At 39.8% G+C, this 18,167-nt stretch overlaps 1 protein-coding gene across 2 annotated transcripts in view; it reads left to right on the forward strand.

Annotated features, from left to right (window-relative positions):
• LOC119723126 (transportin-1-like) overlaps positions 1–12,183 on the forward strand; it is a 37,196-nt gene extending 25,013 nt beyond the window's left edge. Inside the window, exons 10-22 of one of the 2 annotated variants that reach the window (XM_038193671.1) lie at positions 127–279; positions 1,159–1,337; positions 1,806–2,030; positions 2,435–2,629; positions 3,159–3,317; positions 3,889–3,976; positions 5,428–5,526; positions 5,724–5,819; positions 7,649–7,724; positions 9,576–9,675; positions 10,520–10,594; positions 10,724–10,875; positions 11,299–12,183. In XM_038193671.1, the coding sequence (XP_038049599.1) occupies positions 127–279; positions 1,159–1,337; positions 1,806–2,030; positions 2,435–2,629; positions 3,159–3,317; positions 3,889–3,976; positions 5,428–5,526; positions 5,724–5,819; positions 7,649–7,724; positions 9,576–9,675; positions 10,520–10,594; positions 10,724–10,831 (1,553 nt within the window). In that variant the 3' untranslated portion in view covers positions 10,832–10,875; positions 11,299–12,183. The remainder of the gene's footprint in view (positions 1–126; positions 280–1,158; positions 1,338–1,805; positions 2,031–2,434; positions 2,630–3,158; positions 3,318–3,888; positions 3,977–5,427; positions 5,527–5,723; positions 5,820–7,648; positions 7,725–9,575; positions 9,676–10,519; positions 10,595–10,723; positions 10,876–11,298) is intronic. The other variant, XM_038193672.1, reaches the window with a different exon arrangement.
• The last annotated feature ends 5,984 nt before the right edge of the window (positions 12,184–18,167 follow it).

Below are 18,167 nucleotides of genomic sequence, written 5' to 3' on the forward strand. Positions count from 1 at the left end.
GTCGCTCATCGTTCGCTTGGCATGAAGCTAGATCCACCATTAGTGATTAATAACTCAATGGCTACAACTATACATCCTATCTCCAATGTGTGAGTTACGTGTATTTATGTTGTTTTTATTTCCCAGGGAAATGTTCAGCTGCTGCTCTGGATGTCCTAGCCAACGTATTCCGAGACGACTTGATGCCGTTCCTCCTACCCATCCTGAAGGAGACCCTGTTCCATCCAGAGTGGGAAGTCAAGGAGTCGGGAATCCTGGTCCTGGGTGCAATTGCTGAAGGTGAGAATAGTGCCCACAGGCACCAAGCGTTGCCCGGAAGCACCTTGTAGAATAACGTTCATAGTGCCCACAGGCACCCAGCGTTGCCCGGAAGCACCTTGAATAATAATGTTCATAGTCTCCACAGGCACCCAGCGTCGCCTGGAAGCATCTTTTACAAAAACATTCATATAGCCCACAGGCACCCAACATCGCCCGGAAGCACCTTGTAAAATAACATTCATAGTCTCCACAGGCACCCAGCGTCGCCTGGAAGCATCTTTTACAAAAACATTCATATAGCCCACAGGCACCCAGCATCGCCCGGAAGCACCTTGTAAAATAACATTCATAGAGCCCACAGGCACCCAGCGTCATCTGGAAGCACCTGGTACAATAACATTCATAGTGCCCACAGGCACCCAATGTCTCCTGGAAGCACCTTGATTAATAACATTCATAGTAACAAGAAAAGGCTCTGGATGTATCCAGTGTCGCCCAAAAGCATCTTGTTCAATTATGTTCATGTAGCCCACAGGCACCCAGCATCGCTCGAAAGCACCTTGTAAAATAACATTCATAGAGCCCACAGGCACCCAGCGGTGCCTGGAAGCACCTGGTGCGATAATGTTCATAGTGCCCACAGGCACCCAGCGTCGCCCAGAAGCACCTTGTGCAATAACATTCATAGTGCCCACAGTTACCAAGCGTCGCCCAGAAGCACCTTGTACAATAACATTCAAAGTAACAAAAAAAGGCTCTGGATGCAAACAATTGTAAGTGGGTTAAATTTGCATCTCTTTGACAAAGTTCATGAAAAAAAAAATCTCAGGAATTGGTCGCGAGGATGTCACCAAATATTTGTCTAATTGTGTACATTTGAAATGTTACCCCTTACTGGTGTAGGATGTGCCAATGGGATGGTGGCTCACCTGCCGGAACTCATCCCCTACCTGGTCAACTGTCTGTCGGACAAGAAGGCCTTGGTCCGCTCCATCACCTGCTGGACGCTCAGCCGTTACTCCCACTGGATTGTCAATCAGCCCCACGAGATGTACCTGCAGCGGCTTATGTCAGAGGTACGCTATGGCTGTTCTAATACCAGGGGAGGGTTAGGATTGGATTTGTTACGTCGACAATTTCTGATAATGAGTACAGAAGATGCCTAAATAAATTCATGCCAAAATTAGTTCCTTAACTAATTAGTCCTTGTATCGCCCCAAGTCTTACTCTGTGGATGTGACTCCTGGGTAAACTCTCGCAACAAGGAGAGTGCAGTTGATTCATTTGCCACGTCATGCTACAGAGTCATGCTGAACATCAGGCGAAATGATCGCATCCCAAACAGAGGGAAGATTGTGGTCACCTGCTCCGCAGCCGAATGATGGTGATGATGATGATCGCCCCAAGGCGCCCAGCAAGTCGCTGTTTATACTGCCCCAAACCGCCATGTTACTTGATGTACTGCCCCAAAAATGCCCCAGTACTCTAGATCCGCCTGAACGCAGAGATCTTTACTTATCTTGTGGACTTTTGTTGTTTTGCAGCTGCTGAAGAGAATCTTAGACACCAACAAGCGGGTCCAGGAGGCGGCATGCAGCGCCTTTGCCACCTTGGAGGAAGAAGCTTGCACGGAGCTAGTCCCATACCTGGGCTTCATCCTGCAGACATTGGTCTTTGCCTTCAGCAAGTACCAGCACAAGAACCTGCTCATCTTGTACGATGCCATCGGCACGCTGGCCGACTCGGTCGGCCATCACCTCAACAAACCGGTGAGTAAAAGTTACAAAAAAAGTCAAGTCTGTTTCAAGCCAATAAGGTTTTGGTTTCCTTGGCATGACATGAACTAAAAATATTTCTATTCCCCCTGGATGGGATGCTAGTCCATCGCAGGTTACTCCCAAGCTAATGCCCGTACCCATTTATATTCCTGGGTGGAGAGAGGCAAACTGGGGGTGAAGTGACTTGCCCAAGAATACAGCATGTGGCCAGCAGCTGGATTCGAACCCCTGACCCTCTGATCATGAGTTACAAGCTCTCTGCACCAGGCCTCATTTTAGTAATCAATTATTTAGAGAAGTCGGAAGCAAATATTTTCTCTGCTTTAGTAAAAAAAAATTGGCTTAGAATTTTGGCCCCTGAACTTGCTAATCGAGCTCTTAATTCTTTTTTGCAGGAGTACATCAACATGTTGATGCCGCCGCTCCTAGAGAAGTGGAACTCACTGAAGGACGAAGACAAGGACCTGTTCCCTCTGTTGGAGTGTTTGTCGTCAGTAGCCACGGCGTTACAATCAGGATTCCTGCCCTACAGTGAGCCAGTCTACCAACGATGTGTGTCCCTCACGGAAAAGACACTGGCACAGATTGCTGTTAGTTTAAAACCTTGTGTTCTTAGAAGCAAGTTTCAGTACAAAAACCTGCAGAATTTTCTTTTTGCTAAAGCCAATTACTCATTGTTTCGGTTGGGTAAAACTTCAAAACTTTGGGTAAACACAAAATATTACAAAATTACGTCTAATGGAGACAGAAGGAAATTAGAGTTGCTGTTAAAGTTACTGTGGTCATGATGTGAAATCAACTGGCCAAAAAGCGGCTAGGGAAGATTTTTCTGCAATTGTGGTTTATAGAGACTCTGATTCACTTTAGCTTCATAGCTACATGCAGTACAACTGACGCTACCAATGCTGAAGAATGACATGAAAAACAATTTTTTATTTGCACATCTGCCCACATAGAAAAATAAAGAAAAAGCCATTTATACCAAATTACAAAAGTAGCAAGGTATAAACGGATAGGGCAAATCACTTTGGACCCGAATTTGTTGAATGACCCAGATGCAAATTATCAACTGTGGAATTCTTATCCGTGTTTTTGTTTTGTTTTCCTTTGTTTCTACAGGCTTCTGATGCACGGCCCGATCAAGTGGAGCCGCCCGATAAAGACTTCATGATAGTAGCCCTGGATCTGCTCAGCGGCTTGGCCGAGGGATTGGAGGGCCACATCGAGAAATTTGTGGAGAGGAGTAACCTTCTCAGCCTGCTCTTTCAGTGCATGCAGGTACGTGACCCTCCAAGAGTAAAGGGTTCATGTCTGTCTGTTTGCAGACAGTAGATGACGCTTTGCTACCCCTCATGATATCTCCAGTGTGGGGCCTTATTCACAAGAAAGCCATTTTGACTGTGTTCCCTGAAATTTATTTACACACGTATATACGCGATTTTGTTGCGCGATATTGTCGCGCGCACAAATCAATGAGCGCCTTTACATTTACGCGACTTGTCGCGCGATTTTCTGAAATCAAATTTGTTCACAAACGCGCGACATAGTCGTTGCGACAAAAACACGTATGTGTAAATAGGCCTTGTAAACTGTTCAATGGGATGGTGCCAGACTATTTTTGCATTCCAAGCCTCACTTCAAATTTTTTTTCTCAAATGTGGCTTAAACATTAGGGTGTGTTTAGTCACAAATGTTAAATTGTTCATCAGAGCACACTGGTATTAATGTGCAATTAACTTTATTTCATTCCTTTCATTTCTATTCGCAAGTTCCAAAAATGAAAGATTTTAACCTTGGTCTTTGTTGCCATTGAGTGATTTTCCTTATGTTTCTCCCTCACTCTTGTCAGGATAAGATGCCGGAGGTTCGCCAGAGTTCTTTCGCCCTCTTGGGAGACCTCACCAAGGCCTGCTTCAAGCACGTCAAACCTTGTATAGGTGAGACAACCGTGATTGAATAAATACATCCATTAAAGGGAACATGCAATAAAATTTTGATTGCATTTTTTTTGCTTAAATCAATAAAGGATGATGTTCTTAACAATATTTTGTGTATGGTGGTGTTTATTTTCTAAGATAAATGGGGGAAAATAATTTGTGAACATGTTTGGTCAAACTACTCCGCCCCACAAAGGGAAGCTTCATTAACATAAAACTTCGCGAGGGGTATGACGCAAGCGAAGGCAGAGACTTGCCGCGCTGCGGGGGCACCGGCATGGCGGCGTGCATCATAATACATGTACATATACATTGCGGCACTGAAAGTTTTTCTGGTGTTTCGTTCGGAATCGAGGAGAAATAACACCCGATTTTCGGCCATGCCGGCAAGGTGTGTGGCTGCTGGGTGTAGCAAAACTACCAAGGATGGAGTAAGCCTTCATTTGTTTCCAGTAAATCCGAAATATCGGAGCATTTGGAGAGCCAAAGTGAAGGTAAATACCAGAGCAAAGTGGTCCGGGCCCAGTGAGTTCGCGGCCCTCTGCGCTGCACTTTGAGCCGTCGTGCTTTGATGCTGGTCTGTACAGCAACTTGGGCATGCCCCTAAAAAAACATCGAGTCAGTGTTTGAATCATTAGAACTCTGATTGGAATCGGACGAATCTGTACCATTTTCATCGGATTCGCTAAGGAAAGAAGAGGACGGTCTTCGGAACTTTTACGGTCATGACGGTCGTCGTTGTGTTCATTCGACAACGGTGGCACCGTGGCACGTCCACGTGTACTGTACATATCCCATGTACATGTAGACACATTCGTACGTGTGCATATAATGCCACGTACGGGTACGCGGCGGCTGCACATACACACAGCACAGTAGCTTCGCTAATCCGTCTCGTACCCAGACGTCATTTACGGGCCCTGGATTTCTCTGCCTTTGTTTATGTCATGAACAGCGCCCTCATTTGGAGTTGCCGCGAAAATCAAAAAGGGGGGGTTCAATTTTGGACGGCAAATTACCACACTAAACGTACACCAGAACCATTTCTGCTTTTAATTCACATTTAATACACATAAATGAATGTATATATAAAATAAAATACGTTATGAAAATTTTGGACTGCATGTTTCCTTTAAGTTGCTGATAAAAATGAAGATATTTAGTTCTCAAAAGAACTTGTCCTGCTCTAGTCATCGTCAGGATCAGAACAAAAAAACTACTTAGTGAAAGTTGATAATAAGCAGGACAACTTCTTTTCAGAACTAAATATCTTCTAAACAGTAGTTATTACCACATGGTGTTACCGCAAACCAAAATGATTTCGAAGCTCTACCATGCAAAGCCTCAAAACTTATATAAGATGATAATGAACTTATGGACTTATCTTAACCCAAAATCCCTCTTGCCAAATTGCATTTTGACATGTATGCTGGTTTACAATTTCTTTGCAGCTGATTTCCTGCCCGTCCTCGGTCAGAACCTGAACCCGGAATTCATCTCAGTGTGTAACAATGCCACGTGGGCCATCGGTGAAGTCTCCATACAGATGAGTAAGTCCACAGAAGATACTCATTCCTTATCAGTCAGTAGTCCCGGGCAGTGTGGTACTTCCCTCCTGTTGAGTGGACAAAATCATGTTCGTCGTTACATTCACGTCTTGACATTGTTCGTTTTTATGACGGTTTCTCAGACATATAAATTTGAATAAAATATTAAATTTTGTTTGTGTTGATTATCTTGTTATTAGGAGAGGAGATGGAGCCGTACATAACTCTGGTCCTGACCCAACTGACAGATATCATCAACCGACCAAATACCCCAAAGACACTCCTAGAAAACACAGGTGAGTTAATAGTGACTTAATGGATTAGTAACATGTATCAGTTTAAGGATATGATCATGGGTCCGTGTTGGCAAAAAACCCCCACAAACATAGAGCTGATCATTTCGCGCTCTTACACAAACACTTGGGGGTAATTCTGGTCATAGCAGAATTAGAAGTAAAACCAAAAGGAACATCATGTGTTCTTCCTGTTCATGTAGCCTCAAAGTCTAAAGATCTCTGTCTTGAAGCGGTTCAAGTATTGACGTTGGATACTAATCTTCTATCATGTTTTTACATCATGTCTTAGTCCATATACCGGGGGTACAAATAGAAATTTGCCTTTTTTTCTTTACAGTATTTGAGGTGTAAGCGTTTCGCATTTCATCACCCAAGCCTAAAAAATTACAGTTTATATTTTGAAAGCCAAGGATAATGTAGCACTTGGGAAAAAAAAAGTTGGCAAAAATCAAACAATTTCAAAGCAGATGTACTCGTATTTTTAATTCATTTTACCCCTCAAGCTCAAAATCTGTCCTTGGTGTGTTAACAAGAAAGAAAAAAAATTATTTCTTGCACTCGCCTGACAAACTTTTGTTTCTTCTCAAGTCTTTAAACAATAATTTATCCATCTATTGTATATTTGGGGATGTTTCAGGTTTTTTCTTCAATTGTTGTGCCTGGGCGAGGCACCCGTTTTATAGCATAACATGGCTCAATGCATGACGTACCCTATCCATATTTTTGTCAGTCGGAAGTGTATGTTTTTTTATCAGAATTTTTTCCGTTATGTTTTATGGTATTTCATGCATTTTGGTGATTGGAAAGTTAACGACAAAATCATTGTCGGTAGTTGAGACTTACTTAGCATGCTTGTCTTATCAGTCTGCTTTTCAGAGATGTTGTGGTGGTGTGTAAAAAAAAAATATTGATGTGACCATGTGACCATGAATTCTTAAAATGTATTTTTGCCAAAATTAATTTTCGGCATTGTTTTTGGAGGACTCACAAAGCTTTTCACAAAAGCAACAATTTTTTTATTTAAATTCTCAAGTGATTATAGCATGGTAAGAAGTGAACTTTTGGCTCATTTGTATTTTCATGTATGCCATATATTATTTCAGTCAATCTGATTCAGTGATGTTAAAAAAAAGACTGTTTGCCTTTTGGACCATGTACATCTTTTTCTCGGTTGTTCAGTCCAAATTTTGTTTAAGTTTGCTGGACTTGTTTTTTTAAAGGTATGTAGGAACATTTGCAATTACCAGGAATCGTACCTTCCGATTTAACAAGGAAAATAAATCCTTGCTCAGAGTGAAGATAGAACTGGTATTAAATACCCCGTGAAATTATTCTGCCTGAAATGGTATCATTCGCAAGAAAGCAATCATTAAAGATGGTTTAAAAACAACTCTGCCCACTGGCGTTAGCAACGGAATCCAGTTAAAAGATCCCAAACAATTGTGCATACATTTTCTCTATTTTCTCAAAATGTATAGAATCCACTGAGCTGAAACTTCAACAAGTTAGTTGTTATGCATATTTTGAGCAATTTTATTCAAGATTTTGAGCTTTTTTGTTGCTTCAAACAAAAAAGAAATACACAAAAAGCAAATGGTCCTACGTGTATTGCCTTCAACATGGAGAGATTTTGTACAGTTGTATGTGGAACATCCCTCCGACCAAAAAAAAAAAAAATCAGTTGTTTCTTGAGTTGAAATCGTTCTTTTTTTTTTCTCCGTTTTTTCTTTCTTTTTTTCTCTCCCTCTTACCTGCCTGCTTCACTCCTCATGTCATGTGACGTAAACGTTGACGTGTGATTGGTCTTCACTCTTGTTTGTAACCTGTAGCAATCACAATCGGTCGTCTGGGCCTGGTATGCCCGCGGGCCGTGGCCCCAATGCTTCCACAGTTTATACGACAGTGGTGTGTATTCCTTATTTTTTTTATGTTTTTCATTCGTACAAATTTATATTTTTTTTCCTATTCAGAAGACATTCAGAAGACAGTGATGTAGTGCTGCACTGTTCCTTTGTGCGACGCATTGTTTTTTTTTTTTATATGTAATCCAAGTTCGATAAAATGAGTCGAAAATAAGCCTGTAGTACAAATGTTTTACCATTGGGATCAAGTTGAGTCGTACATTTTCTATACTTTCGTCAAGATTTCAAACTGTGTGATGTTTCAAAGCGAAAAGGACAGTAAGCTCTTTGCAATGCGCATGAAGAATTGCTGCTGATTCCCAAAACAGTGCGTAGCTTACGCCATGCGTAGGATTTGTGCAATATGATTTCTTTTCATGAAACTTGGCGTAGCTACACAATGTTTTAAACAAATTTCAAACATCTTGGACAAGGACAACGACAGCTTTTACGAAGTCTGATTGTGTATGAATTCCCTTTGATCACAAAACAGTCGTTGAATTACTCCGCAGTCATTGCTGAAAATAAAATTATGTGCCCATTACGTCACTGTCAGCTGGAATGAATAAGCCTTGCTCCATTAGCTCAGTTTTTTTTCCATCATTTCCCAAGTTTTCTTAAACGAATGGGCATTTGGAGCAACATTTGAAAAGCCTCATAGTAAATTTCACGATGATTGGGTTTTGCCCTTCGCCGACATAATGTATAAGAAATATAAACGCAGTCCTCTTTTAGGGCTGGCTGGGAACGCAAAATAATCACAAGCTTGCTTTGGTGGGACTTGAACCTGTGACCTTCTGCTTAATAGTGCATACTTCTAAATGAACCACTGCCATGCATTCTGGATTGCCCAGCCAATTTAAATCCAACAGCGGCAACACAATCAAGTCCATCATTAGGCACTAGATATTCATTAACGCAACCCTGCAGTGTTCATTTCTTTCACAATTCTAGGGGGGGGGGGGGATTTCTTGTTTGTATTGCTGTAGTTGGCAAATTAAAGTTGTTCATTTTGACACGGAATCATGATGACATTGTCGGTCATTGTTCCCCTTATGTTGATCCGTGTGAGCATGCTTCCATAGTGTGTGTGTGTGTGTATGGAATGGGTGGAGTTTGAATGCGTGTGGGGTGGAGGTATCTTTGCTTTTTAGTGTTACTGATGGTGTAGAGCCGTAGATTAAATCCAGGCACCTGATCATTGTATGCACTCACGGAGGCCCCCTTTAATGGAGAAATTGTTGTGCACGGTGTTATACAACGCTGCCCCATGACGGATTATCTGAACAATAGCTAACACAATGCTTTTCGCCATTGACGGGGGCCTTCGCGATAGAATTGACTGCGTGCCCGGATTGGTCTATATTTTCACACTAGGTTTCTCTAATTGATCTGGGCTGATTTTAATTACCTCTAAACACAGATTTGCTAATCACAAAGAAATATTTGCTTAGCACCAAACAAAAAAAGAGAAACATACCAAGTAAACATAATCCTTTTGCACATTGAGAAATGTTTGTATAAGTTAACTTTAAATAAAAGTATATTGACACTTTCAAATACAGTGTTTTGTTTTTTTCCCTAAGATTTCAATGATTTGGGATTTTTTTACAGTGAGAAATGTTTTATAAGCTAATTTAAAAAAAAAAAATCGAAAATGCCAAATACTTTTTCCCCACAAAGTTTTCATGCCGTGAAACTTGAAATATAACCAATTCTTGAATTATACACTGAAATTCTTGTACATGTAATTCCTTTTGCTAAAAACATATTAAATCTGCATATTTCGTGCAAGATACTGACATTTGTTGCCCAAATCTAGAGTTTTTTCCCTACTTTGTTTTTTTTTTAACAGGTGTACCTCACTGAGGAACATCCGTGACAACGAGGAGAAGGAGTCAGCATTCCGAGGCATCTGTTCCATGATCACTGTCAACCCGGCGGGTGTGGTTCAGGTAGGGAGTTCTCTATTGGCAGAATAGACCATTCCTGATTTGGCCATGAGCCCCCCCCCTCCCCACCTTACAGTGACCAAGTTGAACGAGCAGCTGTGGTCACCTGATCAAAAGTTGTGATCTAATTGGTCAGTGTGCACTGTTCGATTGTTAGGCAGCAAGGGTCCGTACTTTTCTCCCGTGATCCATGGATCATAACTTTTCCCGACATCCAAAAATCGCCCAGCCTGTTTTATTGCGCCACTCAAAAGCAGTCAATATGTTTACTGTAAGGAGTGCACTTAAAAACACATTCATAAATACCTAAGACAGTTTACCCATTCCTATTGGTCGAGAGTCCGTCACATGGCGGGTTTTAAACGGTTGATAAAGACATGGCTGGCTGGTCTTAAACACTTTTCCAGTGTCACATGAAATTTGGACTCCTATAAAATCCGGTGACTTTTTTTTAAACTCTTGTGGACCGAAAAGTTGAGATATTTTTGACCGAAAAGGTTTTTATGAATGGGAATAAATATGTGCTTGGTCGGTATTGAACCCTCTGTTAAGACCAGTTGGAGTCGGGATGCTGATATTTACCCTCACTTTCGACTCGGGTAGTTATCAGCATCCAGATTCATACAGAGTCTTAAACAGAGTGTTTAATGCCTCCCAATCAAACATTTATTCCCTTAAAAAAGAATTCAACGTTAAGCACTTATCCTACAGACCTACTTGTACCCCTAAAAGTGGGTATAGATATTTGCAGTTTATCCTTTTTTTTTTCTTCTGGTTTTTTTTTTTTTAAATATTTTTACAATGTAAAGGGTTTTTAAAATGTAAATTTAATTATTTTTTTTAACAGGATTTTATCTTCTTTTGCGATGCCGTCGCGTCTTGGCAAAGTCCTAAACCAGACCTGAAACAGATGTTTTACACGGTGAGTGAGATTTATTTTAATTTATGTTGTTTTCAACTGAAAACAAAAAGATGAAATGTATCATTGCGTGACTTGCGTTTGAAGGTCTTTTCAAAATGTTCATTTTTTCCCCCTCAAAAAACTGTGTAGATCCTCCACAGCTTCAAGAACGAAGTTGGGAACGAAAACTGGAAGAGGTTCTCTGATCAGTTCCCGGCACCCTTGAGAGAGAGACTAGCACTCAATTACAATGTGTAATGTCCACGTGGTTGAAGGACACGTCTAGTCTTGGTTTCCAGCAGGTAAGTTTTAATTGCCGTTGAACTGGACCGTGATGAATTACTACAGATCATAAGATAGTTGTTATGCAGTAGTTTTTCGCTTGACAGAAGCAGGTTTCCAATCCAATTTCACGTGTTGAACATTGCTGTGCACAATTAAAAGCGCTGTAATAAGTTACACCCTTTGCCTAGGCCCAACTTTGGATAAGGCCCAAATAAGTATAAGTAAGAGCTACCAGCTTGCAAATTTTTAACATGGTTCAGTGTGTCATAACATGTAAAGATTGTCATGTACATTTTCTCCAAATCTTCACAATGACCAAAAAACAGACATTATCCACATTAAAATTTAGAAGCTGAGGTTCTAAAAAAATAAAAATATGAAATCCTTGAAGTGTTTTTAATTGTATCATTTTTGCTGTTTTACTTTTTTTTTATCCGAAGCTGACCTGTGAAAGAAATGAACTCTGTTATGAACCATCAGTCTGCTCCAGTCGAGAGCTTGATAAAAATGGGGGACCATGATCACATGCAACACCGAGGGGACAAAAGAACAACTAAAACAGCAATTGGCCGTGAGGTAAAAGGTCAAATGGGGTCAAAAGTTCGAGGGTTAGGGGTCAACTCAAGTGGAAGAGCCAATGTGAGGTTGTAGTCGATATTAAGTGATTAACTTTCGCTAATGCTTTCACTGTATGGCTTCGTATACTTGAGGGATATAAAATTTAAAGTTGGGAAAGGAAAGGATATATTTCGCTGCATTCATCAAGTCTTGTTGATTAAATACAATGCTGACTTACATGTGCACCGAATTTACTCCAAAGAAATATCGCCGCAATCTTGGGCGTTGTGGTCGAGGGTATTTTGTATAATTTCCGCAGCAGCATTTGGAACTTGCTTGAGTGTGTGATTCGCTATTGCACAGCTGTATCAATGTAAAGATTTTCGGGCTGGACAAAGTGGGATTCGGTGTTGTTAATGTCTTGTTTTTGGGGGAGCCGTCCAATATGGGAATACAGTGAGTGCGCAAACGGGAATGTTAGAAAAACTAAGATGCTTAATTTCCACGACTGACTGTACACAGTTAGCATTGGAGTTAAAGTTTTCCTGCCTTTTATTTGCTGTCAAATGGAGAATTCATTAAGGAATGTTTCGCTTTTGATTTGATATCAACAGATTTGTTCGCTCGGTCGAAAAAACAAACGTATTAGGACAGGATGACCAGCCATAAATGTAGTGTAATATTAATGGCTCACATGCTCCTGGCTGGCGCTTTGCTCAGTAATAAGAAAGCTGAGTAATAAGAAAGGGTAAAAAAAAAAAAAAAACCAGTAAATAGAAATCGTATACTTTTGCTGCTTTACAGCTTACATTTTGCAGTGTTCAAGCATTCCTGTTGAATGCTTTCCGCTTCTTGCATTGTTATCTGCGGTTTGAAACTCCCTGTTTACAACTGATCAGAATTTATTCAAAAAGCAGTTGTTACAAAGAACATAACATAATGGGACGTGGGTCATGTTGTCGGTTCAGCGATTTTTGTCTTTTAATCACCTAAAGTAAAAGGGCGGTTTTGAAAATGCTTGTCTTTTAAACAACTTGTGTCATCTACCTCTGTGAGCTTTTTTTTTCGTTCTGTTGTTAACTCTACAAAATGTCATTTGGGAATGTTTGTATTTTGAGTCGTAAAGTGACGAAGGGTTATATTATCATTTCTACAGCAGTAGTTTTGGCGTCTGACTAGATTTCATTGAACAGGCATGCAACTTTTCCTCGGATCTGCTGATTTCCTCGTTTTTTACTTCTCATGAATGCCGTTACTAATTAAAAAATACCGTACAAAGTCTTGTGTGTTTTGGAATTTCCTCGTTTTTTCTAAATTCCAAGTTGCATGCCTGTCTCAAGGTGTGGGTCGTATGCAAATGACCCCAGAGGTCATTTTGTAGGTCAACTGAGGTCAAATTCACAGAGCTGCTGAGCACTGAAACATGTTAAGCATGGAGAACAACTTGCGTAGCAAAAAGAAAACGGTTACCAGCCAAAAAGTCATGCGATTAATACTAGTTGTGACTGGTTCTCGGCCGATTTTTTTTGCTTCGCTTAAACGTTTGCTTAGAAAATGTTTTCTGCTTAGCGGGCTCCGTGAAATTTGGCCCAGATAAAAATTTTCCCCCCAAAATAGAATTTTTCAATGTTACGTCATCAAAACATTAATTGGGGACGAGTGGAGATTTCCAAATTGGTCACATCGATATTCTGGTTGTCGTTGCCATAGTAACGCTGTAACGGCTGACTTGATTTTAACGACAAACCATTTTGTTCAGGTTGCATGTGAATGCGCTCGGTATATATATAGTACTATTAATAGCATGAGTGAATGGTGAGCAAGTCATGTGAATGTATTATCGGTGAATGTTTGTGCATGTGTTTTTTCCTTATCTCCGCATGATTAGGTATGCTAATTATATTCATATATGCATCTCTTTGTAAACAGTAATTACTATCAGACTTTTAAAAGCATCGTGAGTGAATTGGTGTCGTCTTGCTGAAAGGGATTGTGGGGCTTATTGGCAACCAGTTAGAACTGGTAGTCAGTTAACCAATTGGAACCTGTAACCAGTTAACCAGTCAGAATTGGTTACCAGTTAACCAGTCAGAATTGGTTACCAGTTAACGAGTTAGAACTGGTAACCAGTGAACCAGTCGGAGCCAGTAACCAGTTAACCAGTCAGAACCAGTTACCGATTACAACTGGTAAGCAATTTATCAGCAAGAACTGGTAAATAGTTATAAACTGGTAACCAATAACCAATTAGCACTGGTAACAAGTTTACCGATCAGAAATAGTAACCAGCTATAATTGGTATCCATTTAAAACTGGTAACCAGGCTCAACTGATAATCCAGCACAAAGAATAACAAGTAAGCTTGGTTTCTAAAACTGCTTTGCATAATACTGTAAGAGTGAAAAAAAACCTATTAATTGGTTTTCAAAGGATCACATATCATTAATGTTGTTTTTAGGGTAACGTGATCTGGAGAAACGAATGAGTTTTCAGCCGTGCGTAATTGGTCAAAAGAATGCAAAACTCTTGACATGTTTTATTTTAAATTCCATTTTGATTTTGTTTTCGCCGTCGACATCTTGTAAACATTAAAAAAACTGCTGTTTATCACTTAGGCGCATTTCCTTCAATTTAGTAAAAGTATTTTAAGTATCACAGCCTTTGACAAGTTGGTAGGAATTTTTTTTTTTTTTTTTTTTTAATCTTTTGTTTTAAAATCCATAGTTGCCACCCTTCTTAAAGTTAGGAATTTTAAAATGTAGGCTTTATGTGTAGTCACTTTCAACTTCCAAGACAGTATATAAAATATAGTTGTAGCATGTTTGAATCCAAAGTAGCCTTCAGAAATCGCGCATTACTAAAGTCACTTTAAATTTCCTTAGTAATAATCACAGTGATGGCACACGGTCGTAAAAATTTTGTCCGTAGGGCTGTAATATTGATTCAATATGACGTTGCTCAGAGGAAGATCGTTAAGTCTATTTACACATAACCTGCCCCCCCCCAAGAAAACGTGACAGGAACATCAACATTTCACCACCCCAGACTTATATCCAGGATGCTTCTTTTTGTAATCCGCAATCCTCCATGGCTTTTGCCGTATTTACTTTGTGCCAACGGAAGTTTTCCCCCGATCCAGCCTGGCCGGGGAAAAGTCTCCCATCGACAAACACTGTTTCCTGCCCAAAATCTTAATCCTCCTAGGGGGCCTTTGACCGATACGGGACATTTCCATTAGTGATCGCTGGAAATGGACTACCTAGAGGGTAATGATTGAGAGAAACTGGAGGGCTTGAAAATCAGAAACCCATCAAATGGGGATTTAGAGGAAAATCTGGCCGGCCGAGAATAGGCCGACTTCCCTTATTTTTGAGTAAATAATGGAGATTTATGTAAGGTGTCAGGTTCAACAAAACACACTACTAAAAAAAAAATAGGAAGACAGGCTCTTGCAAAAAAGTGCTAAATTTAGTGATTATTTTAAGTTCCGAAACTAGAAACCAAGATTTGATTTTTGAGGTCATCCAATTCATCTGTTTTCTCTCATTTTTAAAACGCAATTATTTTTTTCTTCTAAAAAGAGTTATCCCAAGGGGGAAAAAATCTTGAATGATAAGTAAATGGGCTGCTGTGAATCATTCCCCAGGGGGATTAGCCAAGGCACCAGGGGATTATTGGATTGGGATTTGCGAGGATTAACCTTTTGATGGATGACTTGCCGAGGGGGTGACTTGATCAAGCAAAGAGGGGATCGCAAGCAAGGCGGCAATCAGGCTGGAAATGGAAGATTTGTTGTCCCGCTCCGGGGCATAATAAAAAAAGATAGATAGGAAGTGAAGAAAAAAAAACCACTCGCCAATATTTAACAGCCTTAGGTTCGAAGCCATATACCACGCACGTTATTAAATGGATTTTTTTTTTGGCGATTCTAAATATTTTTTTCCAATTTTCAGTAATACTCAAAGGACACTTGTTATGAAATTTTGTCTTTAAACGTAGAAAACCTCTCGTTCGAATTGTATTTCTGCTTTTTTTGGTTTAATTATAGTTGGTTTCTAATGCAAGTGAATTTGTTTTTATTTCAACTTCCCAACAATAGTTTGACACACAAAGGTTCTAACTCTGCAATCGCAGTTGTCGCTGTGATTACAACGTGATTGAGTTGAATATAATCAACTACCATTTCTCATTCACTTAATCGACTTTCATCTTTGGGGTCGTCTTAAATTTAGAAAACATGTATTAACAGATATGTGAGCAAATGTTGCAGAACAGCAGTATTTTATGAACAGCACAAGACATACAGCTATCACTTCTATCACACAATTCAAATCGATGCACAATCAGCAGTATATCAATGTCCATAGTCTGCGTAAGCTTTGAGGTCTCTCCTCTAAATAAATTTACCTTTAAATGTTCTTAACATATATTCCTGTAATCTAGGCAATAATAAATAACTAAAATTTCATAGACAATTTAAACAACAACGTAACTTGTAAAAGGCATGCGCTTTTCAAATGGCAAATTTGCATTTGCAAATAAGAGTTGCAGTTTTAAGAATTAATAAGCATATGTGCATTATGCGCAGTTGACATATTCAAACTTTAACATTTCTTAATACGAAACGTAGAAAATGATCCATTTATCTGACATTCCGGGTCATTCATATTTAAAAAAACAAAGAACCTTGTTCTAATCGTAGGCTTTCTTTAACGACCTAAGTAGGTTTACAAATATCAGGTTTTTCATTAAGTTTTAGTATGTACTACAGTAAGAAACAGAAATTAAGTATTTTTATACATCCGTAACAAAGAGCTGCCGTTGTACTTTACAAGTGCATCGTACTATTAATTTGATTAACTTCAAAACAATAAGTGCAAGTTAGAGATTTTGAAATATTATTTTTGAAGGATTCGCTAAAAAAAAAGGAGCTGTTAGGGAGGCTTTTCTCTTTTATTGGAATCCAAAAAGAATGGGAAACAATTTGTGAGACATATTTTAGATCAAACCATAAAATTGAGCTTTTTTTTTTTTTTTCCTTGCAACAAAATTTCATTCCGAACATTACACTTTACCTTTGTTGTGAAGATGACTGTTCGTTTTCTTTCGTGATTGGTTTAGATTTGAAGAAAAGCAAGAAACAGAAGTCAAATTGTTCATAATTTTTTTTTATGTCCCCTCTTGTTTCTTCCTCCATAATTCATCATGATCAATATTTTCTTTCTCAAAGGCACCCGAGTTCTATCTTGGTGTCACCAATTTCATAAAAGTTCCATGCAAAGTTTAACATCGGTGATTACCCTGTCAGTTTGTCCTGGGCCAAGTTTCATGGACTGTTCAGCTCAGAAATTTGCCAAGCGCGGAAATTTTTTGCTAAGCATCAAAAAACAGGTTGCCAGACAAAAAGCCATGCGATGTCTATAGCCTCTGACTGGTCCTCAGCTGTTTTTAGCGTAGCGCGTTAATTTGCTTAGGCTGTATTCAAATTATTTGGCTGTGGCTTGAAATTACACACGAGTCTATGGGAAGTGGCTGCAGCCGCTACCATAGACTCGTGTGTAATTTCAAGTCGTAGCCAAGTAATTCGGACACGGCCTTAGTAATATTCTCTGCTTAGCCGCAGCTCCATGAAATAGGGCCCAGGTCTTGTCTAAAAGATCCGTTAAGCCCCGCCCCCGTGTGGTATTTTGACCAATCACAGCTGTGATTAATATCCAACATGCCTGGCAGCGGTGTTTTTATCTGCAGCACACATCGTCAATGGATCATGATTATTCAGCTAGTTCGATGTTTATTCATAAGAAAATAACAAGTCATGCATGTACATTAAAGCATTTCCAAGAACGGCTTTCGTCGAGCTGCCACAGTGGCCTAGTGGATATGTCCCATTTTCATCAATTTTTTTTGTTGGTTGGGATAAGTTTAATTAAAGGGGAAACACTAGGAGAACATACATGTCTTCCATCCACACGGCGTGATAAATATTTATGTTAGGGTGCCTGATGTGATTGGTTAAAAGACGATGTATGCTGCAAAAAAAAAATGCTTCCTGGCATAAAAGTCCGACATGCGCAGCTGAAACATGTAACATGTGCTGCTGCCCATGGCAGCAGAATTAAAGTAGGTCTGTCACAAGCCAATATGGCCCATCAGGCAGGCGTTTATATCTCTGGTTTCAGTAGCATGAAACGACTGAGAATATTTTGATTATCCCCTGGATGGGATGCTAATCCATCACAGGTTACTCCCAGCTAATGCCGGTACCCATTTATACTCCTGGGTGGAGAGAGGCAAGTTGGGGTGAAGTGGCTTGCCCAAGGACACAACATATGGCCAGCAGTTGGATTCGAACCCCTGACCCTCTGATCACGAGTCTCAAACCCCAACCACTAGGCCACTCCCCCCATGAGAGCAGTGGGCGGGGCTTAATGGATCAGCCAATTAGAAGCAGCGATTCAGGTTATTGAATTATTCATAGAAAGGCTGGAGCTACTTAATCCTAAACCATAAACCATTTCGTGTTTTATCACGTAGGAATCAAATATTAAAAGTAGAACTTGCAAATAAAGTATTTAAACATCTTAGAAGAAATGTGAATCTTGGTGCAATGTTTGTGCAAGGAAGGCCTTTAAGCAAAACAAATAAAATCTAAATATTTGGAAATATGAATCATCTTTACACACTCTTTAAGCTACTTACATTAACATTAGATATCTAAGTAACATTAAGCAGTCAATATTTCATGATAAGA

This window comes from Patiria miniata, unplaced genomic scaffold (assembly GCF_015706575.1).
Source record: "Patiria miniata isolate m_02_andy unplaced genomic scaffold, ASM1570657v1 HiC_scaffold_16, whole genome shotgun sequence".
Classification (NCBI taxonomy): domain Eukaryota; kingdom Metazoa; phylum Echinodermata; class Asteroidea; order Valvatida; family Asterinidae; genus Patiria; species Patiria miniata.